This window comes from Sebastes umbrosus, chromosome 2 (assembly GCF_015220745.1).
Source record: "Sebastes umbrosus isolate fSebUmb1 chromosome 2, fSebUmb1.pri, whole genome shotgun sequence".
Taxonomy (NCBI): domain Eukaryota; kingdom Metazoa; phylum Chordata; class Actinopteri; order Perciformes; family Sebastidae; genus Sebastes; species Sebastes umbrosus.
Genome location: NC_051270.1, coordinates 35345906 through 35372049, shown reverse-complemented (window position 1 = coordinate 35372049; position 26144 = coordinate 35345906). Strand labels below are relative to the sequence as shown.

The 26144-nt window shown below is 40.2% G+C and overlaps 1 protein-coding gene and 1 long non-coding RNA gene across 4 annotated transcripts in view; one reads left to right on the top strand and one right to left on the bottom strand.

The window, feature by feature from the left end:
* kcnq1.1 (potassium voltage-gated channel, KQT-like subfamily, member 1.1) overlaps positions 1 to 26144 on the bottom strand; it is a 64982-nt gene that overhangs the window by 24580 nt on the left and 14258 nt on the right. For all 3 annotated transcript variants that reach the window (XR_005205305.1, XM_037759235.1, XM_037759234.1), the window contains exons 3-9: positions 17871 to 17997; positions 17313 to 17391; positions 15399 to 15495; positions 9027 to 9167; positions 3422 to 3532; positions 1492 to 1587; positions 1191 to 1307 (exon numbers count right to left, since the gene is read on the bottom strand). Coding sequence is in view for 2 of the 3 variants with exons in the window: in XM_037759235.1 (XP_037615163.1) it covers positions 1191 to 1307; positions 1492 to 1587; positions 3422 to 3532; positions 9027 to 9167; positions 15399 to 15495; positions 17313 to 17391; positions 17871 to 17997 (768 nt within the window). In the remaining variant the exon portion in view is untranslated. The remainder of the gene's footprint in view (positions 1 to 1190; positions 1308 to 1491; positions 1588 to 3421; positions 3533 to 9026; positions 9168 to 15398; positions 15496 to 17312; positions 17392 to 17870; positions 17998 to 26144) is intronic.
* Positions 2107 to 25971, top strand: LOC119481932. Its single transcript, XR_005205321.1, has 3 exons — positions 2107 to 2137; positions 18394 to 18396; positions 25764 to 25971. It is a non-coding gene; the product is annotated as an uncharacterized LOC119481932 (long non-coding RNA).

The window sequence follows — 26144 nt, the reverse complement described above, 5'->3', positions numbered from 1 at the left end:
GGGGATCTATTGACAGAAATGGTATGAATGAAGTACGTTTTCTTTAGTGTATAACCACCAAAATTAAGAATTATTGTGTTTTTGTTACCTTAGAATGAGCTGTTTATATCTACATAGAGAGCGTATCCCCTCTTCACGGAGTCCGCCATGTTGCACCGCCATGTTGTCGCCCAGATTGGACAAACCAAACACTGTTTTGGGCCGGGATCGATAACGTTACTCGCTTCCGTCGCCATTGCCCTCTCTCTCTTGCTTCACCACTCACTTCCCAGGTACACACACATATGCCAAGCACTGGCTCTGCTCTAAATGACCTACGCTACTGTCATGGTACGTCGTTTTTGGACACGTGGGATCCCCTCGCTACCCAGCATTGGACACTTGATATGCTGCCATAGACACTAAGCACTAGACACCTGATTGGATGAACGCTTTCCCTCTTGGGATGCTGCTCCCAGCTTTCAAACTGGAACCAACATGGCGGCTCATTTGGAAACTTTGTTCTCTTATTTAACAAAAATAGTTCACGGAAATGTGTTTCTGAAAACATTTTATGCAAGAAATAAGCCATGCAGTTGCTGAATCTCTTTATTTTTGATTGACAACGGTTAGTTTTAAAAGTTTCTTGGGAGTTTCCAAAGTTGGCGAGTCGCGCCGGACGCCCCTGATTTGCATAAAGTAGCATAGACCTCAACTTTATGCAAATGAGGAGCAGCCAACGTGTCGCCGCCATGCTACCAGAATGCATTTTATGGCTACTTACATAGACAATGAATGGGAAGCGTGGAAAGGACGGATCCTGTGGACACGTACTCTTACAACAAGTAGCTCTAGAGAGAGCCATTCGCGTTCATGCGTTGGCTGGCATAGCTCTCCAACACGCTTGGCTCACGGGAGAAGTTTGCATACTGCAACCTCACCACTAGATACCGCAAGATCCTACACACTGGACCTTTAATGCTTCAAATCCCCACAACAATCCACCACAAACCATATACACCATACAGTTGAAGCAACACCTCTCAAAAACAGTTTCCAAAAGCTGACCATTAAAACCTTGTTGAAAGTAGGATTCACAGTATTGCAGTGCTGTTGCTTCATATTGCATTAGTTTTGCCTTGATGTACCTACTAAACTGGAAACTGAGTATGAGAAGCAGTTAAAGTGAAATCCATAAAATGGTTACTAACCGATTTCTTGGGCTTGGGGCTGGACAGAGAGGAGGCGGGGATTTTGGATTTCTTTCTCAAAAACATCTTGAATGTGACAGAATCAAAGTTCTCCACCGCAAAACATCTCCATGATGTCTGAGGGAGCATGAAAAAAGCAATATATTGGTTGGACAGGACTAATTTCATGCCATGCAAGAAAGAAAGAAAGTAAGGGTTACAGTACATGAAAGGATGGGCTCAATAATAAGACTGAGGCTCAGAGACAGTTCTCTCCGCCGGCTATATTGTGGTTCTGTTTCAGTATTTCTTGGTCAAATACCTGAATGAGACAGGCAGCTGCAGGGATCTGTCTGTTGAAGTGTTTTTGTCTTTGCTTCTGCTGCACCTTCAGGGCGAAGCCTGAGCCCAAGATTCCCTGTGAACAACAGCACAGCAGACACAGCTCATTAATTCAGTTTTAACGACACACTTACAGGCTGCCGCAGCAGGATTCAAAAGACAGAAATAAACACAAAGTTAAACAAAAATTAAGGAATAATGGGCTGTTCAATGCTGAAACATGTAGATCTATTATTCACTTTGTTCATTAACAGAATTTAATAGATTCAAATAGATTCAAATGTTAATCACTTCAGTGTTTTCTCAACTAAAGATGCACTATATTATTTATTGGTTACAGTTTCTTAAATGTGAGGGTTTCCTTGCTTTTTTCACAGTTTCAAATATCACATCACTGCAAATTGAAACTGTAAATTTATACACTACACTATGAATATTGAACCAAAGAATAATCCAATAATGAATAATATAAACAAACTTTACATGCCTAATCCTAACTCCTTTACCAGGGGGGAGGTAAATGGGTAAAACAAACACCCGACTTTTAACCAGGAAGTTACGTTAGTGACAGTCTTTATTGAGGTTTGTGACGCGTTTTCTGTAGTTGTGTTACATTGTTTCTGTACGTATTGTATTTAGTTTACGTATTTATTTTAAGCCCAACCATGACGTTTTCCCTTAACCTAACTAAGTGTTTTTCTTGCCTGAACCTAAGATAGGGGTTTTCTTGCCTAAACCTAAATGCGGACGTTTGTGCGGCGAACAAATGACACGGGAAAAGGCTAAAATGCGTACTCATGACATGCGAAATGTCCGTGTAATGTCATAGTATTTATACGCCTTCCGATGAGTCCCGGTTCCATTTATGCACAAAACTTTTAGACCAAAGTTGCTGTTATTGTTAATCTTTACTGCATATCTCAACTTTAAGGTCCTGGGACCTGAGATGGTGCGAGGAGGTGGCCTCTGGTTGCAAAAAGAAGTCTGATTGTATAGACGTCTATGAGAAAATGAGCCTACATCTCACTTGATTTATTACCTCCTGGTCTCAATCGCTAGTTTCAAGTCTTCTTCAATACAGCATGATGTTCATTTAGTAAATTATGGTCCCATTTAGAGTCAAATAGACCATAAAGCAGGGGATGCTTTAGGGCGTGGCTATCTTGTGATTGACAGGTCGCTACCACGGCGTTCTGAGAGTTGTCCATGTTTCCGTCTCAGAAGTTTAACCCTTTCACAGTGTGTCTTCAGTTCATGAAAGTTAATTGTAACATTTTGGTCACCTAAAAATGTCTTATTTAGCGTTTGGTTGTACTTAGCTCCACCCTGTCGCGTACCTTCTGGTTTAAAAAAAACAAGATGGCAACAGCCAAATGACGATCTTAAGGCTTCAAAACCGTAGTCCACAGTGACTTCATGGTGACATCATCCACTTTTTATATACAGTCTATGCTCAGCATCCACAGTACACAGAAAATATTTAAATCAAATTGAAACTAACAGACATCCAGTAACGTAAATTATAAAAATCTTATGTAATCCTGTGAGCTGCAGCAGGAGAATTACAGTACAATGTAAAGCCATTGTACAGCCTGTCAAGGTCCTTACAGCACCTAAGTCACAATACTATGACAGTACATTTCTCAACACTCTTTAACTGTAATCCTTTCAAATCTTTGCAGCGGCTGGTAAAACATGTGCGAGCAAGCTTTGAAATAAGGATTTGTGATTTACACATGCTGTAAATCATAGCTATACTAAAGACTAAATTAGGCACTTTGTGTTTTCTTAATACATACTAAACAAGACCAAACTAATTACAAAAGTGGCTCAGAAGGAATTAATCTGAAGGAAACAGCACAGTTTAGCTTGAAAGATGCTTTCGTTCAGCAATTTCTCTCTCCACTTACCGCAGGCAGTGCGAAGAAGGAAATAGCAAAGACTGAGAAACAGGATGCAATGGTCTTTCCAATCCAGGTTTGTGGCACTTTGTCTCCATAACCAATGGTAGTCACTGTCACCTTGGAAAAAAACAAAAAAAAACATGGGAATTAATACAAGAAGCTTCCTTCTGGCAGTTTCCTTCTGTAAAAGAACTGACAGTGCTGTTAGGAATGTTTCAACACTTGTCGACATCTGGTTAATAGCTGTTGCAAGAGCAGTGTTTGAAGTGGAAAAAAAAATAAGTGCCAGTACTCCTCTTATTCACATGTTGCTGTGTGTATCGGCCAGCATCAGCAATCTCTTGCGACTAATTCCTGTTTATTCATTATTTCTTTAAGCATGTTTTACTGTCAGTCATAATCAGCTGTAATCTTATTGCTATATTATGTAATAATAATAATAATAATACATCTGACTTATATAGCGCTTTTCAGGTACTCAAAGACGCTTAACACTATCGACGGGAAACGGTGTGAGACAAACAGCAGACAAACGATACACACAGGCGCACACTCATACATACACACGGACAAATGGTTAAGGAAGGGGGTGGAGGGAGGCTAGGAGTAGGCAGAGGAGAAGAGATGGGTCTCGAGGCGGGACTGAAATAGGGTGAGGGAATCAGAGTCTCTAATGTGTTGTGGGAGGGAGTTCCAAAGCCTGGAAGCTGCCCTGGAGAATGCTCTGTCTGTTCTTGGGCTATGCATCTTCTATAGTCGGCCTATAATAACATTCCTACTGGAACATTATAGGGTTAAGGTGGTGTGTTTAGTGTTAATAGTTAAAGTGCTTTCCTGTGTTATTTGTAGCCTACAGTATCATATCAGGGTATCATTCAGGTCCCAGTCAGTATGCTCCTACATGTTATGCAGCAGGATAAAGAGACAAATTCTCAATTTCTACAGTGAATAAAAGATACTAGGAGATATTGGGTTTTCAATTTCACATCATTTTGTACTTGAGTTATACTTAAGTCACAAAAATGAGGATGTGAGACTTAACTGGTGTGAGACTTGACTTCCTGAAGGTGTTACTTGACTTATAAACTAAGGGCCTTTTCACACCTGAAAGGTCTGAACCATAGATTGCGTTTTTGTTTCATTGCATACATTTAATCTGCTTAGTTTTGCTTTCACATTGCAATTATGCGAGTGCACTCGGATACTTTACATGACACACTGTACCTACGTCCTGTCGTCATCAAGTGAGCTGTGTCTCTCTATACTTGACATTGATTGGTTTGTAGACGGGCTCTCCCGTCCTCTCACATCCTCTCTCACTAATCCACTCGGAAAATAATTGAAAAGTGTCTGAATTGTTTTCCATCTGACTATCTGTAAAGTCGTCTGACCAAATGTCAGTTAATCATTTGGTCTCCTCCTCTCCCCGTGTGCTACCACGGCTCATTTTGTTTTGTTGTTTTTCCTTTTTCCAGTTCTGCAGACAGCCTGACAGAACTTCCTGTAATTGGTCCGAAAGTCTGAACCATCCCAAAAAAATGTCACGCTTGAAACAAACCGAACCATGGTTCAGTTTGACCCAGACCAACTCTAGAGATAGATAGATAGATTGACTTTATTGTCCACCTCAGTGGAAATTTGTCTTTATCTTCTCCTAATATAGCAAAGTTACATACAATACACATAATACAACACACGATTAAAACATACAAATACACATAGAAAATGTTCCCTGACGCAGTCACTCTGAGTTCAATGCCTGTATGGCAAAGGGAATAAAAGACTTCTTCTATATGTTGCGGCTGACCATCGGGACCCTAAATCGATAGCCAGACGGGAGCAGCTCAGACTCTGAGTGTAGTGGATGAGAGGTATCTGAAGCTATATGTTTAGCCTTCCTGTGTACAGCATGTCAAATATATTGCAGAGTTGTTTCTGTGACTTGCCGATCATCCCTTCCTGCCATACTAACAATCCTAGAGAGCTTGTTTTTGCTATTTGCACTCAAGTTGCCGTACCATGCTGTTGTGTTAAATGATAAAATGCTTTCAACCAGGCTTCTGTATGCTATTTCATGTACAGTATGTGTTGGCTAATACCAAAGCTTCTCAGTTTTCTGATTAAAAACAATCACTGATTGGATCTCTAATTAGCACTTAATATAAAGTACAGGTGAGGTTGATGGAAATGTCAGTTTTGTAGGTAGAATATTTAGTCATGAGCAAAAGTACTATACTAATTAAATTAAATAATTTACCTGATAATGGCACTAAAGGAAAAGTTAAGCCATCGCCAAAGTTATTTAAAAAATAAACACATTTTTATAGTCACATACATGGAATTTTACCTCTGCATTTAACCCATCCTAAGCATTTAGGAGCGCCCGGGGAACAACCTGGGGTTCAATGTTCTGCTCAAGGACACTTTGACGTGCGGACAGGCGGAGCCAGGGATCACACCGCCAACCTTGTGATCAAAGGACGACCTCCTCTACCCCCTGAGCCGCCCAAATTACGATTCATTCTGAGTGAAGTATGAATGTCTATGCCAAATTTCTTGGCAATCCATCCAATAGTTGTAGAGACATTTAACTCCAAACCAAAAATGTGAACCATGGTGCCACTAGAGGAATAAACAGAGGATCCCCCAAATCAGTAGGCTTCATTTTTCGGAGACCATGCATGTATGTATAACATTTCATGGCAATCCGTTGAACAGTTATATCTAGACAAGGGCTGTCAAAGTTAACACAAATTTGTTTTAACACCACTAATTTCTTAAATGCATCGAAGCAATCGATCTTTCATGGATTGTAAAGCTAGAGTGAAGATACTGGTATCATATGAAACTATAAAACCTAATGAATCCATTGGTACCAACCATGTAATACTAGCTTGTCACGAAGGAGGTTCAATAACGCTACAAACTTACGCTAAATTTTGGCGAGGAAAAACTGGCATGGCCATTTTCGAAGGGGTCCCTTGACCTCTGACCTCCAGATATGTGAATGAAAATGGGTTCTATGGGTACCCACGAGTCTCCCCTTTACAGAAATGCCCACATTATGATAATCACATGCAGTTTGAGGCAAGAGTTTTTCCATGTTATGATTTGAGCATATTTCTTTATGCTAAACCGGTGAAAGTGTCTGGACAATATTCATCAAAGTTTTGTGTTGTTAATTGATTTCCAATAATAATACACACATTTGCATAGAGCAGCATATTTGCCCACTCCCACGTTGACAAGAGTATTCAATACTTGACAAATCTCCCTTTAAGGTACATTTTGAACAGATAAAAAATGTGTGATTAACTTGCGATGAATCACGATTAACTATGAACAATCATGTGATTAATCCTGATTAAATGTTTAAATTGATTGACAGCCCTAATCTAGACCAAAGTGGACCGACTGACTGACCGATATTGCCATCCATAGAGCCATGTCACTAGCGTGGCTAATAAGAAGCAGCGAAAGGACATTTAAACTAAGTAAACCACTTCTAGCACAGCTTCATAAGGACATGGTCAACATGCTTGGCATGTCAATGATTTTGGACTTGACACAATAAACAGCTCTAGTTGGTTGTGATCAATCTACTCTGAGTGTTTGCTGTAGCGCACAAGGTCTACGTTTTCCCTGACCCTCCAACCACAACCACAACCTTTTCACCCCCTCTGACTCCCACTAACATCTTCATGCACTGAGAGTATCCAACACCGACTGTGAGCGTGTGAGAGTGGACCCAAACCTGATAAAAGTTGTGGTATATAATGCGTAAATATTGCAAAATAAACCATCATTTATATGAGAGAAGTGGTTCTGACTTTGCTGTTTGTGTACGTTTTTTAATATCAGAGTCCCTGAAGTTTCCAGAAAGCAGAGTGGGTGGTGACTTATTGTCTGAAAATAAATTTCCATCCTGTATTCTCTGCACTACTTGTTTTGCTGCTTGTATTAGCGGCCCACTGGATGTGCCCAGGGGTTCTCACACAACTCCTACTGTATCAACAGTAGTAGAGATGAAACAGTTTATGTTATGACCTTTCACTTGCCAAATTCTGTTTAAAACAAGACAGTGTTTTCTGGAAAATCTTACTTTTTGCAAGACGTGAAAGTGAGTAAAACAACATGTAGAAGATGAGTCAATTAAACTTTTTTTTTAAACACAATACAATTAATGTCAATGTTAGTAAGATATATTCTGAGTCTGATCTAAATGTGATAATGTGTGATGAAGAATGTACTTTACAAATCATTGAAATAGCCATCGAAGTTGACTTAATTAACTGGTAATTAAAAGAATAGCTTGACATTTTGGGAAATATGTTTATTTGCCATCTTCACGAGAGTCACATGATGATCAATACCACTCGCATGTCTGTCTGTTAATCATAAAGCTACAGCCAGCATGTGGTTAACTTAGCTTAGCTAAGATGTGTTCTGTTCACACTATGGGTTTTGTACAGATTAAACAAATAAGACATAACGAGTAATACACATAATGAGTTTTAGAGGTGCTGGTAGGCAGAATTTGGATAGAGCCAGGCTAGATGTTTCCCCCTGCTTCTAGTCTTTATGCTAAGCTAAGCAAATAGTCCCCTGGTTACAGCTTGTTATTGTACAGACATGAGAGCAGAATCAATCCTCTCATCTCAAGTGTATTTCCCAAAATGTCAAACTATTCCTTTGATAAATGAATTAAAGGTTAACCCTGGTATTTTTCAACTTGGACCCTATCTTCCCATGTTTTTGTGTCTAACTGACAACAATTTCTGAAATTGGTCCGGTATTGAGGGAGACGTCAGCTGCTCACAGGCTGCAATGTAATCGCATTGGGGCAAGCTTACACCACCTTTAACGTCCACTTAAAGTGCTTGTTTTTGCCATGGCAGGCTCTGATTGTTGTTATTGTCTGTAAACATTATGGAAGGAGTCTCGCACAAGCAGAAATCTCGTTCTGAAATCTGGCGAGGTGACGTGTTGCAAGAAGACAACGGTGGAAACGCACGTGCTGGTCAGACAGTTGTGTTGTGTTGGAGTACAGAAAGTTATCTAAATACTTTCAATGTCAAGGCTGAATATTTAGATGATTTCCACAATGTGGATGAGGTCTTTGGCCGCCTTATTTATTTCAGCCAGAGATTACAGATGTTCAGATTTCACAATGAGACTCTCCTTGAGCGGGACTTGGACACAATAACAAACAGTCCGGAACAAGAGAAAGGTAAGAAAATGTTTTATTTCTCTGGCGGGTCCTTTCCATAATGTTGTGCAAACTTTTATTGAACGTAACGTTACATTGACGCTGCTTGCCCTTGTTTCACATCTGATGGAACAATTAAAAAAAATATTGTCCCCATTAGTCACTTAGACGCGAAAACATGACGAAATATGGTCCAGGTTGAAAAATACTGAAGTTACCCTTTAATTCAAAATTCTGCAATAAAAACACGGTCAATTAAACCTCATAATTTTCTGACTGGACCAGGTCTGGTGTAAATGTCAATATTGGTCTAACAATGGTGGAAAAAAACACACTTTTGACTTTTGACTAAGCTCCTCACAACCATCACACACACAAACACCCCCACACACAGATTCTTACCACTCCCCACCAAAGGGCATCAGCATAGTTTCCAAACTCGGTGGAGCCGCTGCTGTCCACTGCATCTTTCTCTGCCAGGTAGACAAAGTACGAGGAGAAGATCAGGCTCAGAAAGCCAATGTATAACGTAGTGATCAGCTCCTGGAATACACATGCACAAATGTATGACATATTTTAAAAGCAATAAACAACAAAGGGATAATTTCAAAGAACAGAATAAGATAAAATGATATAACTGTGAATCTTCCCTCCTGTTTGCCACAATGTATCAGTTATATCACTTTACCAGTTAACTGCCTGGAGACTAGTGTGGCTGTTTGCTATTAATATGACATAAGGATGTGAATATTCATGTAAATGTGCTGTGAATATGATGATTAAAATCTTTTTTTTTTTTTTTTTTTCTGAGTATTCTGCTGGCTCTGCTGGCGAACTAAAAGTGGATACACACTTTAAGCTGCTACTTATCAGTTTGGTAGGATGATGTACTTAAAGGATAAGGCTGGCATTATCCTATGTTTTTCCCATAGTCAACAAATCCCATGAAAAGACCAAAACCAACAATGTGTGAGTCCATTTCTCAATACTGTAGCTCTCAGCCCCAAGCCCATTTGCTCCTACTGAAGACATAAATCTTGAAAAATGGGTCATTTCACTTTTTTAGACGGCGCCAAATTAGAGATTCAGAGCATATCTAGTGGCTCCCCACGACTCTCAACATGGAGATGGCTGAGCCTGGGTTCGCAGCTAATGGTGCGATAACAACGGCAACAGTGCTACGCTTCCGCAATGACGACGGTGTCTGTAACCGCCATACGAGCGCAGTGCAGAACGTCGGCCGTGAGCTAACCAGTGGGGCACTAACATGCACTGTAAGGCACGCACGGCCGGCCCAGCTATGTCAACAAAGCACAGAGAAGCTCTGATTACAACACACACAGAGGGAGCGTGAATTCATTCTCTGCTCAGGTAGACATAACTCTATATCTTTTGGGGCCGTTCACATGCCGCATTTTTTGCGCCCTCAAATCCGTTGTTGTCAATGTAGACGCGCTCAAATGCAGGAGCGACGCAAAAGTGTTCCCAAACGCTTTTTTTCTGGCCGTGATGGCTGTGCCGTTTGGTAAATATATGGAACAGAAGTTAATCCTTTTAGTGCAGGGCTCCCCACAACTTTACGATCTGTCCCACAAACTATTTTACTTGCTTCACCCTTTCCTTCCAAGAACGTCACAACATTCATTTGAAAAGTCAGCCAAACGTACCCAGAGAAATTAAAAAAAAATAAAAAATCTGGTCGTCTCTCTTGGTTTCATGGTGGAGAGGAGGTTGTGTTGCTCTGGCTCTATCTACTGTATTTGGCGTGGAGAAGAGGTTGTGTTACTCTGGCTCTATCTATTCGGCGTGGAGAGGAGGTTGTGTTGCTGTCCATCTTGGAAGGGGGATTCCTCCTCTGTTGCTCTGCCTGAGGTTTCTTCTAATTTACATTTTTTTCCCTGTTAAAAGGTTTTCTTTGTGGAGGAGTTTTTCCTTATCCGATGAGATGGTCGCACTGTAAAGGACAAAGGGTGTCGTATCCTGTACAGATTGTAAAGCCCCCTGAGGCAAATTTGTGATTTCGGGCTATACAAATACGATTGACTTGACTAGAAATCGAGCAGTAAAGCTACTGGGAGGGATTTACGGTGTTGGAAATGCATTTATCTTTGTTTGACTTTGTTTAGTTTAGTCAGTGAGGCTTACTGCTAAATTACCGCACCTTCTTCATCATCATCATCACCCACAGCACGCAGGTTTTGGTTGCTTCTCTCCCAAGCACCTCGGATAAAAGGATGAAAGCGGCACAGCTGGGGCTTTCCACACGTTTTTAGACGCAGCAGGTGAACGGCCCCTTACGAAGCAAATAGTTGTTTGCAGCTATAGCAAAGCTCTGACTGTCGCTTAGAGAACCTTTAACTATTTTCAGCCACAGATTAATACACACGTATTGTGCTGGTGAGTATCTATGTCAGCAGGACGGTGCATGTGGGATTGGCTCAAAATAAACTACAGTGGTCGTGTTCATTGTAATGAAGAAACATGTCACCCAGTGCACCGGTGTGGCTCATTGATATGCATAGCACAAAGGAATAAGTTATATCAGGCTTTAGCTCCCCAGATAACAGTTGTCAGTACGGTAGGATCAATTCATTCATGTCAATTCATCATTTTGGTCTTTTTATGGGATTTGTTGACATGCTATCCTCACTAAAGCCTGCGTAACATAATTGCTACATACATTTAATAGTTAGGTCGATTTTGAATGGCTCCATGCCTGCTTGATGTAGTCTATTTGGTTTATATGGTACTGTACAACATATTGTATACACAAATTAATATAACACATAGCATATTGTAGTGACACACCACCACTAAGGCTTAAATTACAGATTTAAATCAGCACCTCTGACACCGCCGTTGTTGGCTGTTGTTGTTGTTGTTGACGACTGCTTTTATAATTGGTGTCTATTGTAAAGACCATATGTTCCATTCACCCAGTGGCCTCATTTGTTGAATTGTGTTTGTTCAAAATTAATATGCAAATCAGGACATGTTTCATGCCTGGATGTATTGCTCAAATTAACAACATCAGACCAGACACCCTCTCTGCAAAGCTGCATTCTAATCACACAACCTGTCTTTTTGTGCCTCATGTTCAGTGCCAGCTCTTTTTAGCCTAAAATCAATTGGATGCAATTTGATTTGAAGGCAGTTTTGTGACGTTTGATTAAAATGCTCATTCTTGGTCTTGACTGAAACATTTTTGTCGATACTAATCTTTTGATGACTAAAATGTCAAGTGTTTATGTCAACTAAAACTAGATTAAATGTCTGAACTGAGGCTGTCAATTGATTAAAATATTTAATCCCAATTAATCACAACTAAATTGCACATTTTTTATCTGTTCAAAATGTATCTTAAAGGGAGATTTGTCAAGTATTTAATACTCTTATCAACATGGGAGTGGGCAAATATGCTGCTTTATGCAAATGTATGTATATATTTATTATTGTAAATCAATTAACAACACAAAGCAATGACAAATATTGTCCAGAAACCCTCACAGATACTGCATTTAGCATTAAATAATATGCTCAAATCATAACATGGCAAACTGCAGCCCAACAGACAACAACAGCTGTCAGTGTGTCAGTGTGCTGACTTGACTATGACTTGCCCCAAACTGCATGTGATTATCATGATGTGTGCATGTCTGAAAAGAGGAGACTCGTGGGTACGCATACAACCAATTTTCATTCACATATCTTGAGGTCAGAGGTCAAGGGATCACTTTGAAAATGGCCATGCAAGTTTTTTCTCGCCAAAATGTAGCGCAAGTTTGGAGTGTTATTTAACCTCCTTCATGACAAGCTAGTATAACATGGTTGGTACCAGTGGATTCATTAGGTTTTATAGTTTCATATGTTGCCAGTATCTTTACTCAAGCTTTTAAAATTGATCCTGCTACAACCTGAATATCGCAAGTTGCGTTATTGTGTTAAAGAAATTAGTGGCGTTAGAAACAAATTATTATCGCGTTAACTTTGACAGCCCTAGTCGCAACTAAAATGTCTAGAGTTTTAAACTACCATTATGTTTTATGCAGGAACCACAAGTGCAACCGAATTTAAACTGAAAGTATACTGGGTAATAATCACTGGAGGGGTGTTGATTGGAGTCAGATGGGCACTAAATCAATATAAATGAGTCTGAAACCCAGACAGCTGATCTCTCTCGGTGTATTTAAAATAACTATGAAGCATCTCATTGCAGATTCAATAAGGGGCTGTCTGTGATTTGCTCTGGAGCTCTAATTGGGGCTGGCTCTTATCCTGTCTGACTGTAATTGGACTACTGCTTTGTGAAAGAGCTCTTTAAGTGAACATTCTCTCTGCACTCACCTACTACGTAATTTAAACTGTGTTTAACCACTCGGAGTGCCGGGGCACTCACCGCACTAAAACCAGACTGAATTCCTGATGAGTGAAATTCTTATTTTGATTCTCGGCCCAAAACTGTCACTCCCGGATTTTTCAGAGCGCCACGGAAGAGCAGCAGCAGATTATTCGAAAAACCTGTGTTTACCTCCCTTGAAATAACATAAACCCATCCTTACATTACCATATACAAATAGTACTTATGGTCCATTGGTACCCAGCAACTGAGTCTGTATTTCTTCAAATTATACATTTTTGTTGAGACACATTCTGAATGTTTGGCGTTTGAATACGAGAGGCTGTAACACCTTCAGCTAACATCCCTGCTCGCAACTTCGAAGTGCGTGATTCTTGGAAATAACAGCTTTTAATGCATGCAGGTACATCTTCTTTGAGTCACTCCCAGAGGTTCAGTACATATGTTGCTGCTGACTGTGACCTGGCAAAGACATTCAGGAAACATGTGCTTCCAATCTGCCAGCGAGCAAACGAGGAGCAACTGTGCAAATTGTGTTTACAAGCCACAAGCACTAGAATGCTACTCAGCGTGTATTTAAATGCTGTAATGACACGAAGACTGGATACTGATTGAAGTGACTGAAACGCCATTGACTTTAAAAACTCCAGCTGTTAACACAGAAGGGCTGCAGTTTCATATGTTTAGGGAAGGGATGGCTGAACATAATATCCAGTGTCTGGTGTTGACAGAGAAGCTCCCCCTTACACGACACATCTGACGCCTTTAAAGCCCGACCAGGACTAATTATAAGCTGGCCTGTCCCAAGGTCAAACTCATTCTGGCCTCTACACACTTACTGTATACCATCTCCCATCTGCCTCCATTTGTGCATGTGTGTGAAGGGTGCACCAACTAGTGTGGAGTGGTCACTTAAACCCTTATATAACCTACACCAGTGCTGACTTGTTATCCTCCACTACCCTGAATGCATGGGAAATACAGGTGTAGGATAGTGGAGGAAACGTCATACGAATTTGAAATCTTGCTAATTTTGTAAAATATTATTTTGGTCATGTACGCAGCCTAAACCGCAGGTTCTCAACCTGGGGTTCAATAAATCTGAGGGCTTCACAAGATGACTCATGGAATAAGAAAGAAAATATATATCTCTGGGTAACACTTCATTTTACAGGTCTGCAAATTTCATGGTAATTAGATGATAATTAGCAAGTAACCTATTTGAAATTTCTTTGGAATTACTGCCAAATTACCCCAATATTTATTGAAAATGACTTTATTATAATATTATTTAATAATTATATACTGAAATAGCATATAATCGTTAAATAGCGGAATAAATAGATGAAATAAATATAAACGGTAGACATGTTCATTAGATTGTAAATTGTTATATATATATATATATATATATACACAACTTATATTTATTATGTTTTACCCCTAGGAGCTATAACCCCACAATGAATTATATCTTCAACTGTGCAATAATTTAGTGCAATAATTCAGCTGTGCAACACTGCATTTATTTATACAGAACATATAAACTAATGTTATTATTTTACACTATTCTTGCATTTTTATAAATGCATGCATTTATATTATTTGCATAGAACCTATTTTTCAGCATTATTATTTGCACTGTTATATATATTTCTTATTTATATTTTCTTATGATTTCTCTATTTTTATATATTTATATTTATATTCTAGAACAGGAGCAAAACGTAACTCAATTTCCCCCCAGGGGACCAATAAAGTATTTCTGATTCTGATATTTATTTCCTTGCCGGAGAGAGGGAAGTTCGTCCTGAAAAGGCTGCTGTATTGATAACCTCCACCTTAAAGAAGGAGCTTCATTGAGCTGTGAGTGTGACTACAAACTACAAACAGAATTCAGTCCACCACAGAGTGGGAGGATGTAGGGGCCGGATTGGAATTGTGCCTCTCTTTCTTTACAGCTGAGGTCAATGGCTGTTGATGATTACCGGGAGCAATATAGTCATCAACCGAGGCCAATACAAGGAAGCACAGCAGGCGGTGCTGGATGAGCAACATCCCTGACGCTCTGCTCACCTTCCTCACTCTGCTTTTATACAGACATGGAGGACAACTATATTGGCCAGTGGGGATAATCACAGCCACCTCTGTCTCTGAGCTGAATGACACTCTGGAATGGCTGCAGTCATCTCCAGCAGAAGAGTTTATGGCCCTAACCTACTGCACAGTGGGTCTTTTCTTCTGGCTCTGCTGTATATCCATTTTGATGTATAATATACATTCCCATGTGAAGAATCTGCACCGTATAGTAGTGAAAAATAACACATGACGATGAGAGGCTATAAATCCCATGTCAGAACAATCAGAAACCCTGATGGCTTTGGACCTGATGTGTTTTCAAAGGTGTGACTGTGTACCTGCCGATGGATGAAGACGACGGAGCCGAGGAGACGCCAGGTTCCTCCCTGCCGGTCCACGTGGAGCATTCGCAGGATCTGCAGGAAGCGAATCCCTCTGGAAAATAACAAAAGTATTTACATGCCGACATTGTATTTAGAACAAATGCATGTATGTATGTATGTACACACATTATGAGGCCAAACGTTTGTGGACACCCAAATGTGATCGTTTAACATCTCATTCCAAATCCATGGGCATTAACAACCCAATCTCACGGGACGGCGTATAAATAGCACAACATTACAGGGACCTTCTGCGTTTCATGAGGACGCATTTTAGGCTTTTCGTGTGTCATTTGTACACCACACAACAAAACTACAGCAACATCTGAAACTAAACAAACACTCACTTAGGTTTAGGCAACAAAACCACTACATTTGGTTTAGGAAAAATGTCGTTGTTGGGCTTAAAATAACAATGTAAACTAAGTAAAATATGTACAGAAACATAACAAAAATAGGGAAAACACATCACAAATGTCACCAACGTTAGTAACGTAACTTACAAAACAAAACCCCGGTCTCCTGGTTGAAAGTTGTGTGTTTGTTGGACCCATCCACCTCCCCTCACGCCCGCCATAAGCCGTCTTTCTCATTTATTATTGTACATCACCAGCTCTGAGTGTATATTTACGCAGATGTGTTTACATTGTAGTCAGTTCAGACTACATGGCGTACAAATGACATGCCAAAAGCAGGAACGGCGTTCTTATTACACGCTAAATGACTTGCCAATTATCGTGTCACTCATACGCCTTTGCGTTCAACCCGGCTGGCATGAATCTGCTGCTGTAATCTCCAATCTTCTAGAAAAGCTTCCCACATGAAGTCTTGCTCCAGGATTTGTTCTATTAGTGAGGTCACAGTTGGCCAATTCATTCCAAAAGTGTTGGATGCGGTTGAGGTCGGGGCCCTGTTTAAGTCAGGCAAACTGTGAAAACCATTTCTTTATGGTACCTTGCATTGTGCAGTGGGGCATTATCATGTTGAAATAGATAAGAGCCTTCCTCAAATTGTTGCCACAAAGTTAGAAGAACACTATTGTCTAAAACAATGGTTCCCAACCTGTGCCAAAGATCACAGGGGGTGCTCCAGGATTAGTCTGCTCTGAGGTTGTCCAAAATTACATTTGCACATGTATAACTAAAATTGTAATAACACACTTCCTGGTTGATTTCTACAAAAGTGTTTTTTGCTACTTAGTAGAACACATTGTGTTTAAATCCATTATTTCTGCACAGTTGCAGATAAAGATCAGGCTCCACTTATATCATTAGTAGTATATTATTAGTAGACTCCAGTGGTGGCTGTGAAGTATTGTTTCAGACTTGTGTTATCTGAACATTTCCAATAACTCCAGAGCATTGTTAAGTCCAAAAGTCAACATTTATTGAACAAAGATAGATGTAATCCATTCCAAAATTCCAAAAACATGTATTTTCAACCGAAATATTCTGCTTCAATACACATTTGTTGGTGTTTAGTCATTTAAAAACAACATTTTCACTGTGGTCAAATCCTGTTTGCTCTCCCGGTCATTGCACACAGAGGGAGGCACTGACGAGTTCTATTCATTAAAGAAAGTTGATTTATTTAAAAATGACCAACTAAATTATTACACTGAATCACTTTACTCAAATTGAGGGTATTGCTTTTAGGATTTGTAATTTCTTTTAGGGTGATGACATCAGAAAAATATAAGGAAGAAGGGGGATACAAGTACACTACATGCTCTAGTGTTAAGATTTTTCTTGAATGGAACTATGTAGCCTAATCCAAACAATAAAAAAAATCCCCCCAGACCAGAAGTACACAAAGTGTCCACATACTTTTGGTCACATCGTTTCCACCTGCACATCCACTGTCTCTTACCTTACAGCAGAGGTGGCAAACACCTGTCCTTTGGAGCCCACTGACAGCACAACTATTGAGGCAACAACTACAATCAGATCTGTATTGATAGAGAATGAAGGGCTGTAAGTATATATATATATATATATGGCATGAGCATGCAGATGTTCAATATACAATGGTTCAACATAACAAGAGCAAGCGATGTCCTTCATGTGAGGCTTGGAAAAGTCAAAGAATAAAGTCGATAGAAAGTCATCTATTCATTACAAAATGATTCTATAAATCAGTTGAGGTGAGAAGGGGTTACAAATAATATTAATGCTAATATTCATTGCTGCATATTTAAAAAATCCACCTGGAGGTTTCAATTTGAAGAGTAAAAAGGTAGAGAAAGATATTGCAGTGACAGTTTTAATTTCATGCTGAATTTGTCTGAGGTATCTCCTTTTGGGATGAAGCTCAGGATATATTACAGATATTGTTTAAATACTGTGTGTGGGTGGGGAGCGACATGTCTGTTTGTGTTGCATGCGTATAGATATACTGTACGTGTGTGTATGGGGGTTGTGTTCCCACCTATAATAGATATTGGCTTCCTGGCAAAGCGCAGTCGGCCACAGATGCCAACATATTTACTGCGGCAGCCAGCTGACCAGAGGCGAACAAAATATTCCACGCCGAAGAACACCACAAGGACGATCTCCTGTCAGAGAAATGAGGGAAACACAGCAGACAAATGAGAGAGAAGGACAGGTGGGAGGAAAAAAACAAAACACATCAGATGTTGTTGCAGGTTATTCAGTGCAACAACACCTGAACAGCTGCTCAGACTTCAAAAAGCCGTGCTTTAAAACAGATACTGTTGAATTATAGATGCGACGGGTTGCACAACTGTTCTCTCAACTTCCTCTTATTTGTTAAGTGCAGCTTCTCACACAAACCTGTCACAGTAATTCATTACGGTTTATTGATTCTCAATCAGCAGCTGCGCCATTTGTCATTGTTTAATTTGTACCACACCATTGATTCATTCTTTACTTCCGCTGCTACGTGTACTCGGACCTGATAGATGAAAAAAGTGATTTTGTAACCTTGACAGATAGTTGGTAACACTTAATTGTAAAGTTCCACAAATGTCATGGTAATCAGGTGATAGTTAGCAAGTGATCTATTTTAAATTACTTTGGAATTACTGCCAAATGACTCCAATATTTACCACAACATGTTATGGAAAATTACTTTATTATAATCATTATTAAATAATTATTTTCCATTATTTCCCAACAACTGGTAATTTATTTAATACATTTCCCCCTGTTTCCCGTCTTTCTGCTAAGCTAAGCTAGCTGCTGTCAGTATTCACATGTACCATACCACATCTGGATTACTTCCTCCTATTCTTCTCTTTCTTATACTCATTATTTTTTTATTTGCATGACAATAACTGGAACAAGCCACAGCATGTGTCCAATGCCAGACATGAAGTTAGAGCTTCTCAATTAAAGCCGCTCCATTTCAATTCCTCCAGTGCTCCTCGAGGACAAATGGATTAAAAAAATCAATTACGGCACACAATTACACCAACACGTGGAAATTAATGAACTGTGTGTGAATGAGAATGCAATTACCTCCACACGTCTCTTAATCATTGACAAGCATTTGGAAATGAAGCTGTCTGAGAGAGACTCAATGCCCTTTCAGAGATTTTAATGGTGACATGATCAGTTTGCAGGGAGGAACAAACTGGGGGATTCAAGCAGAAGATGTGTTTCATGTTGTACAGCAGGAGACGTTTCCAGTTTGGAATTATTGGAGGTGTTTTTCTTCATCAGAGCCAAAGATTAAAAAACGTCAGTGAATATAAAATAGCATGTCTTGTAAAACAAAAATTGGATTAATAAAATGTTAAATTGTGTTCTTGGAAGCGAATGTGTAAAATGTTGTATTTCGTAATTTATTCATAGAGGATTTCTACTTCAAGGTTGAAAAACAAATGATCTATCCAAAAAAAAAATACATTAACAAACAGGATGGGAGCAGAAACAGGCATAGAGGAGAATCAAAACAGGTGTTTTCTGTTGAACTAGACACATTCTGAACTTGGAAAGTTGACTTTTAAGTCCACTTGCTCGCTTGTCCCAGAGCTTTTGACTGTATAACACACATTTTGTCAGTTGTCATCAAACTGTAGATGTTGGCTTAAAATTTGAGCTTGACCTTGGAAACAGAAGACTGTGTGATATGGTCGAAACTCCAGAACCAGAAAGAAGAGTTTAGACTGTATCGTAAACAGCTGTTTCCACAATCGAGAATGATCCGTCTAGCTCAACGTTTAAGCCAACGTGGAACAGAAACCCTTAAAAGTGCTCAGAATAATGAAAAGTTTAAGCACAGACAGCATGACAAGTGAGCAAATACCATCTGCCTGCTGATGTAGATCGTGTCCTTACGGGTCCACTTGGGTCTGATGAAATGAGACCCGACACAGGACCCAAGTGGGACCGGGTCCATCCCCTTAGACCTTCTCAAACTTGATAACAGAGACATTCTAAATGGGCCCCTTTGTATTTCCTGTTCCAATGGTTGTTGATGCAGTAGCTGACAGGAAGTAAACTTGGACCAAAGCTGTTGCCCTTGCAATGGAATGGCAATGAAACAATCTATAGCCTGAAAAATATTGGACATTAGACCGAACGCCCATTTGTCCGACAGCCCGTTATCCCCAAAACAAACTCCCATTGTTCCAAAGACCCATTGCTCCAAAAATACAAACTCTCCGTGCAACAACCAAAAGCACATTGCTAATTATTATGCAGAATTACGTCATCAGACCTTCCCGGTCATGATATTTTTTTCCTACCATGGCGAAGGCATGACCCGCCCTACTGTGCCTCTGGTTGGCTTACCCTGATATTCTTACCCTAAACCTAACTAATCTCACTTCTCATGCCTAAACCTAACCAATCCAACCAACGGAGGCAACGATTAATGAGAGGCAGATTGGCAGGTCATGCCTTCGCCAGTAGGAAAAAAAATTGGGAAGGTCCGACTACGTCATTCTGCATAATAATTAGCCATGTGCCTCTGTTTGGTGCAGGAAAGTGTATTTTTGGAACAATGGGCCTTTGGAACAATGGTTGTTTGTTTTCGGGATAATAGGCTGTCAGACAAATGGGATTTCCGTCCGATGGGACATTTTTCAAACTACTTCATTGGGGTTTCGGAATAATGGGACGTCCGAACAATGGGCAGTCCCCGCTGCTAATCGGGTCAGGTAGGGTCTTGCTCTTGTGGCTAATACCTGAGTAAATCCAAATGGATCCAAGCGTCAGCTCTGATTACATGGTACTTCATAAATACTGCAGGACAAAATATTTTAGGAAATCAGTAGCCTTTGCAAAAGATGTCTTTTATGAAATGACAATTATTTTTGGAATTTGGTTCACAGACATTAAATTGGTTACAAGAGTATTATCCTCTGTATTTTTCGCCCTGTTGGCCACAGGTAATGTTGGTGCAGGAGGTGGAAATAAGACTTTTTCTATAAATTAGTCTTTTAAACAGAAAATTATTTTTGGAGCGAGCAGTTTGTACTTTATATTTGTTCTTTGGACATTGTTATTATAATGCTTCTCGCAGGTGTTCTCGCAACTCTATTAGGCACAGTTTGGGTTTACAGTGTACAGCTATATTACACCTGGTTAGAAATTAACTAATTAATTATGAATCATTATAAGTTTAGGACAAAGACCTATACTCTCATCAATCTACCTGTCCCTAAACCCTTTCTCTTCCATATCGGTTCTCACATCCATCACCCCTCAAATCCTTCCTCACCTCCTCCTCTCTCATTACAGGAGTCACAAGGGGGGAAATAAAACTAGGATACCTCACTTACTGTAGTCATTACCTCCATACTGAGTCTCACTCCACAACATCTTTCCACCTAAACACATCATCGATTCCCCATTCAACCCTCGGTTCATCCCCCTCATGCTCGACCACATGCTTGAAGTGGAAAAAAATAAGTGCCAGTACTCCTCTTCTTCACATGTCGGTGTGTGTATCTGCCGGTATCAGCAATCTCTTGTGACTTATTCCTATATACTCATTATCTCTTTAAGCATGTTATACTGTGTCAGTCATAATCAGCTGGTTTTACTGCTATTATTATACTTGGGCTATGCATCTCCTATAGTAGGTCTATACTACTCAGTAATATGGAACATTACAGTGTTAAGGTGGTGTGTTTAGTGTTAATGGTTAAAGTGCTTTCCCGTGTTATTTGTAGCCTATAGTCGGGTATCATTCAGGTCCCAGTCAGGATGCTCCTACATATTATGCAGCACATAAAAAGACACATTCTGAATTTCGACAGTGAATAAAAGATACTAGGAGATATTGGGTTTGGGGGTTTTGACTTAAAACTATGCAATTTTACATAATTTTGGACCACCAGGATTTCTTTTGCAGAATTAAATCAAATGTAGCAATACTTTAAAAAAAGTTGACTCTTATTTTTGGATCCCAAAAACAAACAAGACCTTTTGGGAATGTGGATCCTTTGGGCAAACTGCCAAGCATCTGGCCAAACACATGACTACAAACACTGTCAGCCAGCGCTCCCTCTCCAAGTAAATAACAGAGTGGTCTCTGTTAACCTTGAGTGTGCAGGAAGAAAGCAACAAGACAAAGAAGATGCTTCTGGTGGGGGAGGAGAGAATGAAAGAGAGGCAGGGTCACAGCAAAGCTCTAAACTAGAAAGCCCAAAGTACAAAACAGTCCCTTTGGGACGGAGGACCGGAAAGATGAATGTTGGAGATTCTGGTAGGTTTAGTAGCATGGCAAATATTAATTATTCATTATCTGTGTTGAAGAGAGGAATAAGAAGATTAAATATCTCCAGGGCAAACTTTAAGTGGAAAAACATTTTGCCATAAAATGTAAACATATTTCACACTTTTCTTCATAATTACAGGTCTGACTACACACAAGCCTGAATTTCTATGAATCCAACAGTGAACCTGTAGGATTTGAGATTTGATGTGCTGGTTCATGAAACCCCATGACCATTTCATCCCATTATCCACAGGCCAAGGTGAACTTGTCACATGTGGCGCGCTCCGGGCCTCCTAAAAGAAAATCCTCAAGTCCTTTTTATCCTTTCTTAGGCTTTTCTTTTGTCTGAGCTTGAGTGACTCACCCATCACCCAAACAGTTCCTGTGCTCAGCAGCTGCTGTCTCGGGGTTAAGTTTATCCCATTTACTATTGACTTTAGAGGAGGAGCCTTTGCCCCCGGAGGCCAGCGGGACGCCCTGAAATTGTTTGCTAAAAAAAAAGGCCTATGTAGTCCAACCCAAATTGTCCCTAAATTGTTTTCTGTGAGGCAGCGGTGAGGTCAATCAACCCATGAAATTGCTTTTCAAACAACAGAATCTGAGGTTTGCTATTTGTTGTTTCTGCAACATCTTCACAATCATGGTGTTGGTTGTTGCAGCAACACCTTTGGAAGTACAGCGGAAACCGCTCATAGCGATCACGTCTGTTCGGGTCAAATTGATCACTATAGGCGGATGATTATTATAACCAAATTTTTGCTGTTGTACTTCATTTCTCATGCAGATTACCATTTAATTGACATTTGTATATTTATTACATGAAGTTATGAAACGGACAGCTTTGCTATTTAGTGGTTCGCTGCCAATTCTTCTGCCTTTTCCTTCACTAAGGGTGAGGCATTGCAGTGTTTGGTATGTGCTCTGCAGCATAAGCGTGCATGCAGAATGACGCTCGTCGCTCGCTCGGAAGGAGAAGGGCGCCGGACTGCACGTTCTCTGCTGAACAGCAAAGTTTCACTTTGGGGGCATTACGTGACCAGGCTCTATCAAACCACTTGACGAGGACGGCTTCAATCACAGGTGCTTTCCCCATGCACATTTGTTTTTTATGCAGAGAAATTACTTTTACCATCACAATATCAATGTGCATGCAGCGCCAGCCTCAGGTATCCAGCTGGAAAGCAGACGGTCTGCGAGGCAAAGTATCAAGGGAGTAAAGTAAAAATCAAAACAAAATTCAACTAACATTAGTCTAAAATAGTTTTAAAATGTTTTTCCATGTGTTGTCATGTATGAGAGGACCAAAAATGAATGCTATAAGCGGACTACTCGATTACTATAAGGGGATTATCTAAACAGCAATTGTATCGGAACGATTCTGTCCCAGGCTTTTTGATCCATAGAAGCTGTTGATCACTGTAACCATCATCATTATAGGCGGTTTCCACTTTATACAAACTGTGATTCATTTAACATTTCTGTTTACTGTCAGATTTATCCGGTGCTTTATTAAGGTTGTCCAACATCGGGCTGATTTCATACACTGTTCGTAGCTACGAAAAGTGAATGCACTGTAATTTGTAATATATCTCACAAAATCAATTTGTATGTAATCCAAGTAATTGTGAATCAGGAAGTATAAAGAGCGACAAACGGCGTGTAGGGAGGAGGTCAGGATGGATGGGTGGGTCAAAAAACATCAGACTTTCGTCCAGGAGACTGGCATCCGGTATACTGGCATCCGGTATACTGTGTGAAACCAGACGTCAACGTTGATTTATTTGTCACTTAAGTTACGCCACATCCGGAGTTATTTTAACCCAATCCACTATCTTTTCCTAAACCCAACCAATTTTTTTCCTGTGAAGACGGACGTTTATTTTGAAAATACTTTACGCATGTAACGAGCGTAAATTGACACGTGTTTCTGGACATTCGTAGGAAAATGCACAAAAAAATGAGGAATAACTTCATAAGATATTGTACGAGCCGTTGTATGAGGACATACGTTGCGTGTCATTTCAAAGAACTTTATAACGACTCAATGTATCTGCATTGTTTTATGAGCATCCTTATCATTTTTGATATAACATGGCAATGGGAACAAAACTATCAAAAGATTAGAATCGGGCCTGTTTGCAGACGCCAGCCAACAAAAACAGACGAAACAGAAGTGCTGAGCAGATGGTGAAAGTCAAAGGGAAGATGAGCTCAGGAGGCCGCGGAGGGAGGAAAGACTACAGGCTGTATCTACAATGTAAACATGTGCTGTCAGAAGAAAGCATTTAGATTAAATAGAGATTTAGTTTCTTTCAAATCTCAATCACCGGCCTAGTATCTGTCAGACACATGTGGTTCACGGACCGCTGAACAGCATCATTAAAGATACACCGTGGAGTTTTCTTGTAGACAAACGTTTGTTTACATTAATTCTTTCTTGTCCAAGCACATCCTTAAGGTTTAACAAATACTCGGGATGCATGCTACCTCATAAAATATCTATGAAGCTGATTGTTTGAATTCTTTTAATGTTTTGAAAGCTGCATTATTTACAAGGCTGGCTGTCTTCTTTTTCTCTTCTTATGCCGGCGCTCTGCTACCTTCTACGGAGCATCGCTACCGTCGACTGTAGAGACAGATGCTGTGTGTGGAATGGCATGAAGGTGAGGGATAAATCTGTTATCAGGTAGATACGAGCAGATTTGTCTAGTTATGCACCACGACGTGAGGCACTTTATCATGCGGGAACACAAGTTGTTTTGCTCATTTAAGTGCTACACTAATCCATATAATCTTTATGGGAGTATACCACAAGTCTCGGAGCTGGTGTTAAAGCATCTTTTTTCTCTCTTTTTTCAGACTCTCCATCGCTGTTATAGCCGGGATTACTTTCAGATTTCACTCTTTCAGACTTTGATTGCTACGCACTACAGGACTTGTGAGTTCATACCTCAGACCGATTGAAAATAATGATCTTTTAAGGAAAAGAGACCTGGAGAGTCCAAAAAGGACTAGAGAGCTATCATATCAGTTGTGTCACTCCATCCAACTTTATATAACCCCGGTGTGCTGGAGTATAAACTGCCCCACGACAGAAATGTGGCGTGAGATCTGCAGACTGCAGTTGTGAGAGAGCAGCATACAAATACGTCTCTTGAATGAAGTTAACTTATTGTTCTGTTTGTGACCGAGCTAGCTAGCCCCATAAATAATCACTACATAACCAAGCTTTCAGCAACACCTATTTAATTAGTTTCACAAAGACACTTTTTGGCCTGAACAGAGCTTTAAAGTCTTTAGTTTTGAGCAACAAATTCCCTATCACGGCAAAGCGTGTAATAGACCCGTCTGTCCACCGGAAGAAAGCGTGTCAGTGTCATGTTTTGTGTCGCCGACACGTGAATATTACACGCCTGCATGAAGGTGCAGTGTTTTGTAGTGACATTTGTCTCATGTTGTGTAGTGACGGAAGTCTGACTTCAGAGCTAGTTACGTAGTAGAAAGACCACTTATGGCGGGCGGGTCCAACAAACACAGGACTTGCAAGCGGGAGACCTGAGTTTGTGGCTAGTGTTTTGTTTTGTAAGTTACGTACTGACATTACGTTGTTACTGTACGTGTTTTACTCAGTTTACGTACTTATTTTAAGCCCAACCATGACGTTTTCCCTTAACCTAACTAAGTGGTTTTGTTGCCAAATCTTAAGTCAGTGGCTTTGTTGCTCCCTGGTGATACTGCACGTTAATACAGGCGTGTACTATTCAGGTCTCTGCGAGGCAAAACGTGACACTGACAGGCTATCCTCTGGTGGACAGGCGGGTCTATTCCACGCTTTGGTGTGATATCAGGTTGAATCTTGACCCAACTGACCCCAAACCCTGCTCTCAAGGGCCAAGGCCTTTACACAGCGGCACACACGTCAATATATTTGTTCGAACTGTTGTTTTTGTCATGGGCTGCACAGTGGTGCAGGGGTTAGCACTGTCGCCTCACAGCAAGAGGGTCACAGGT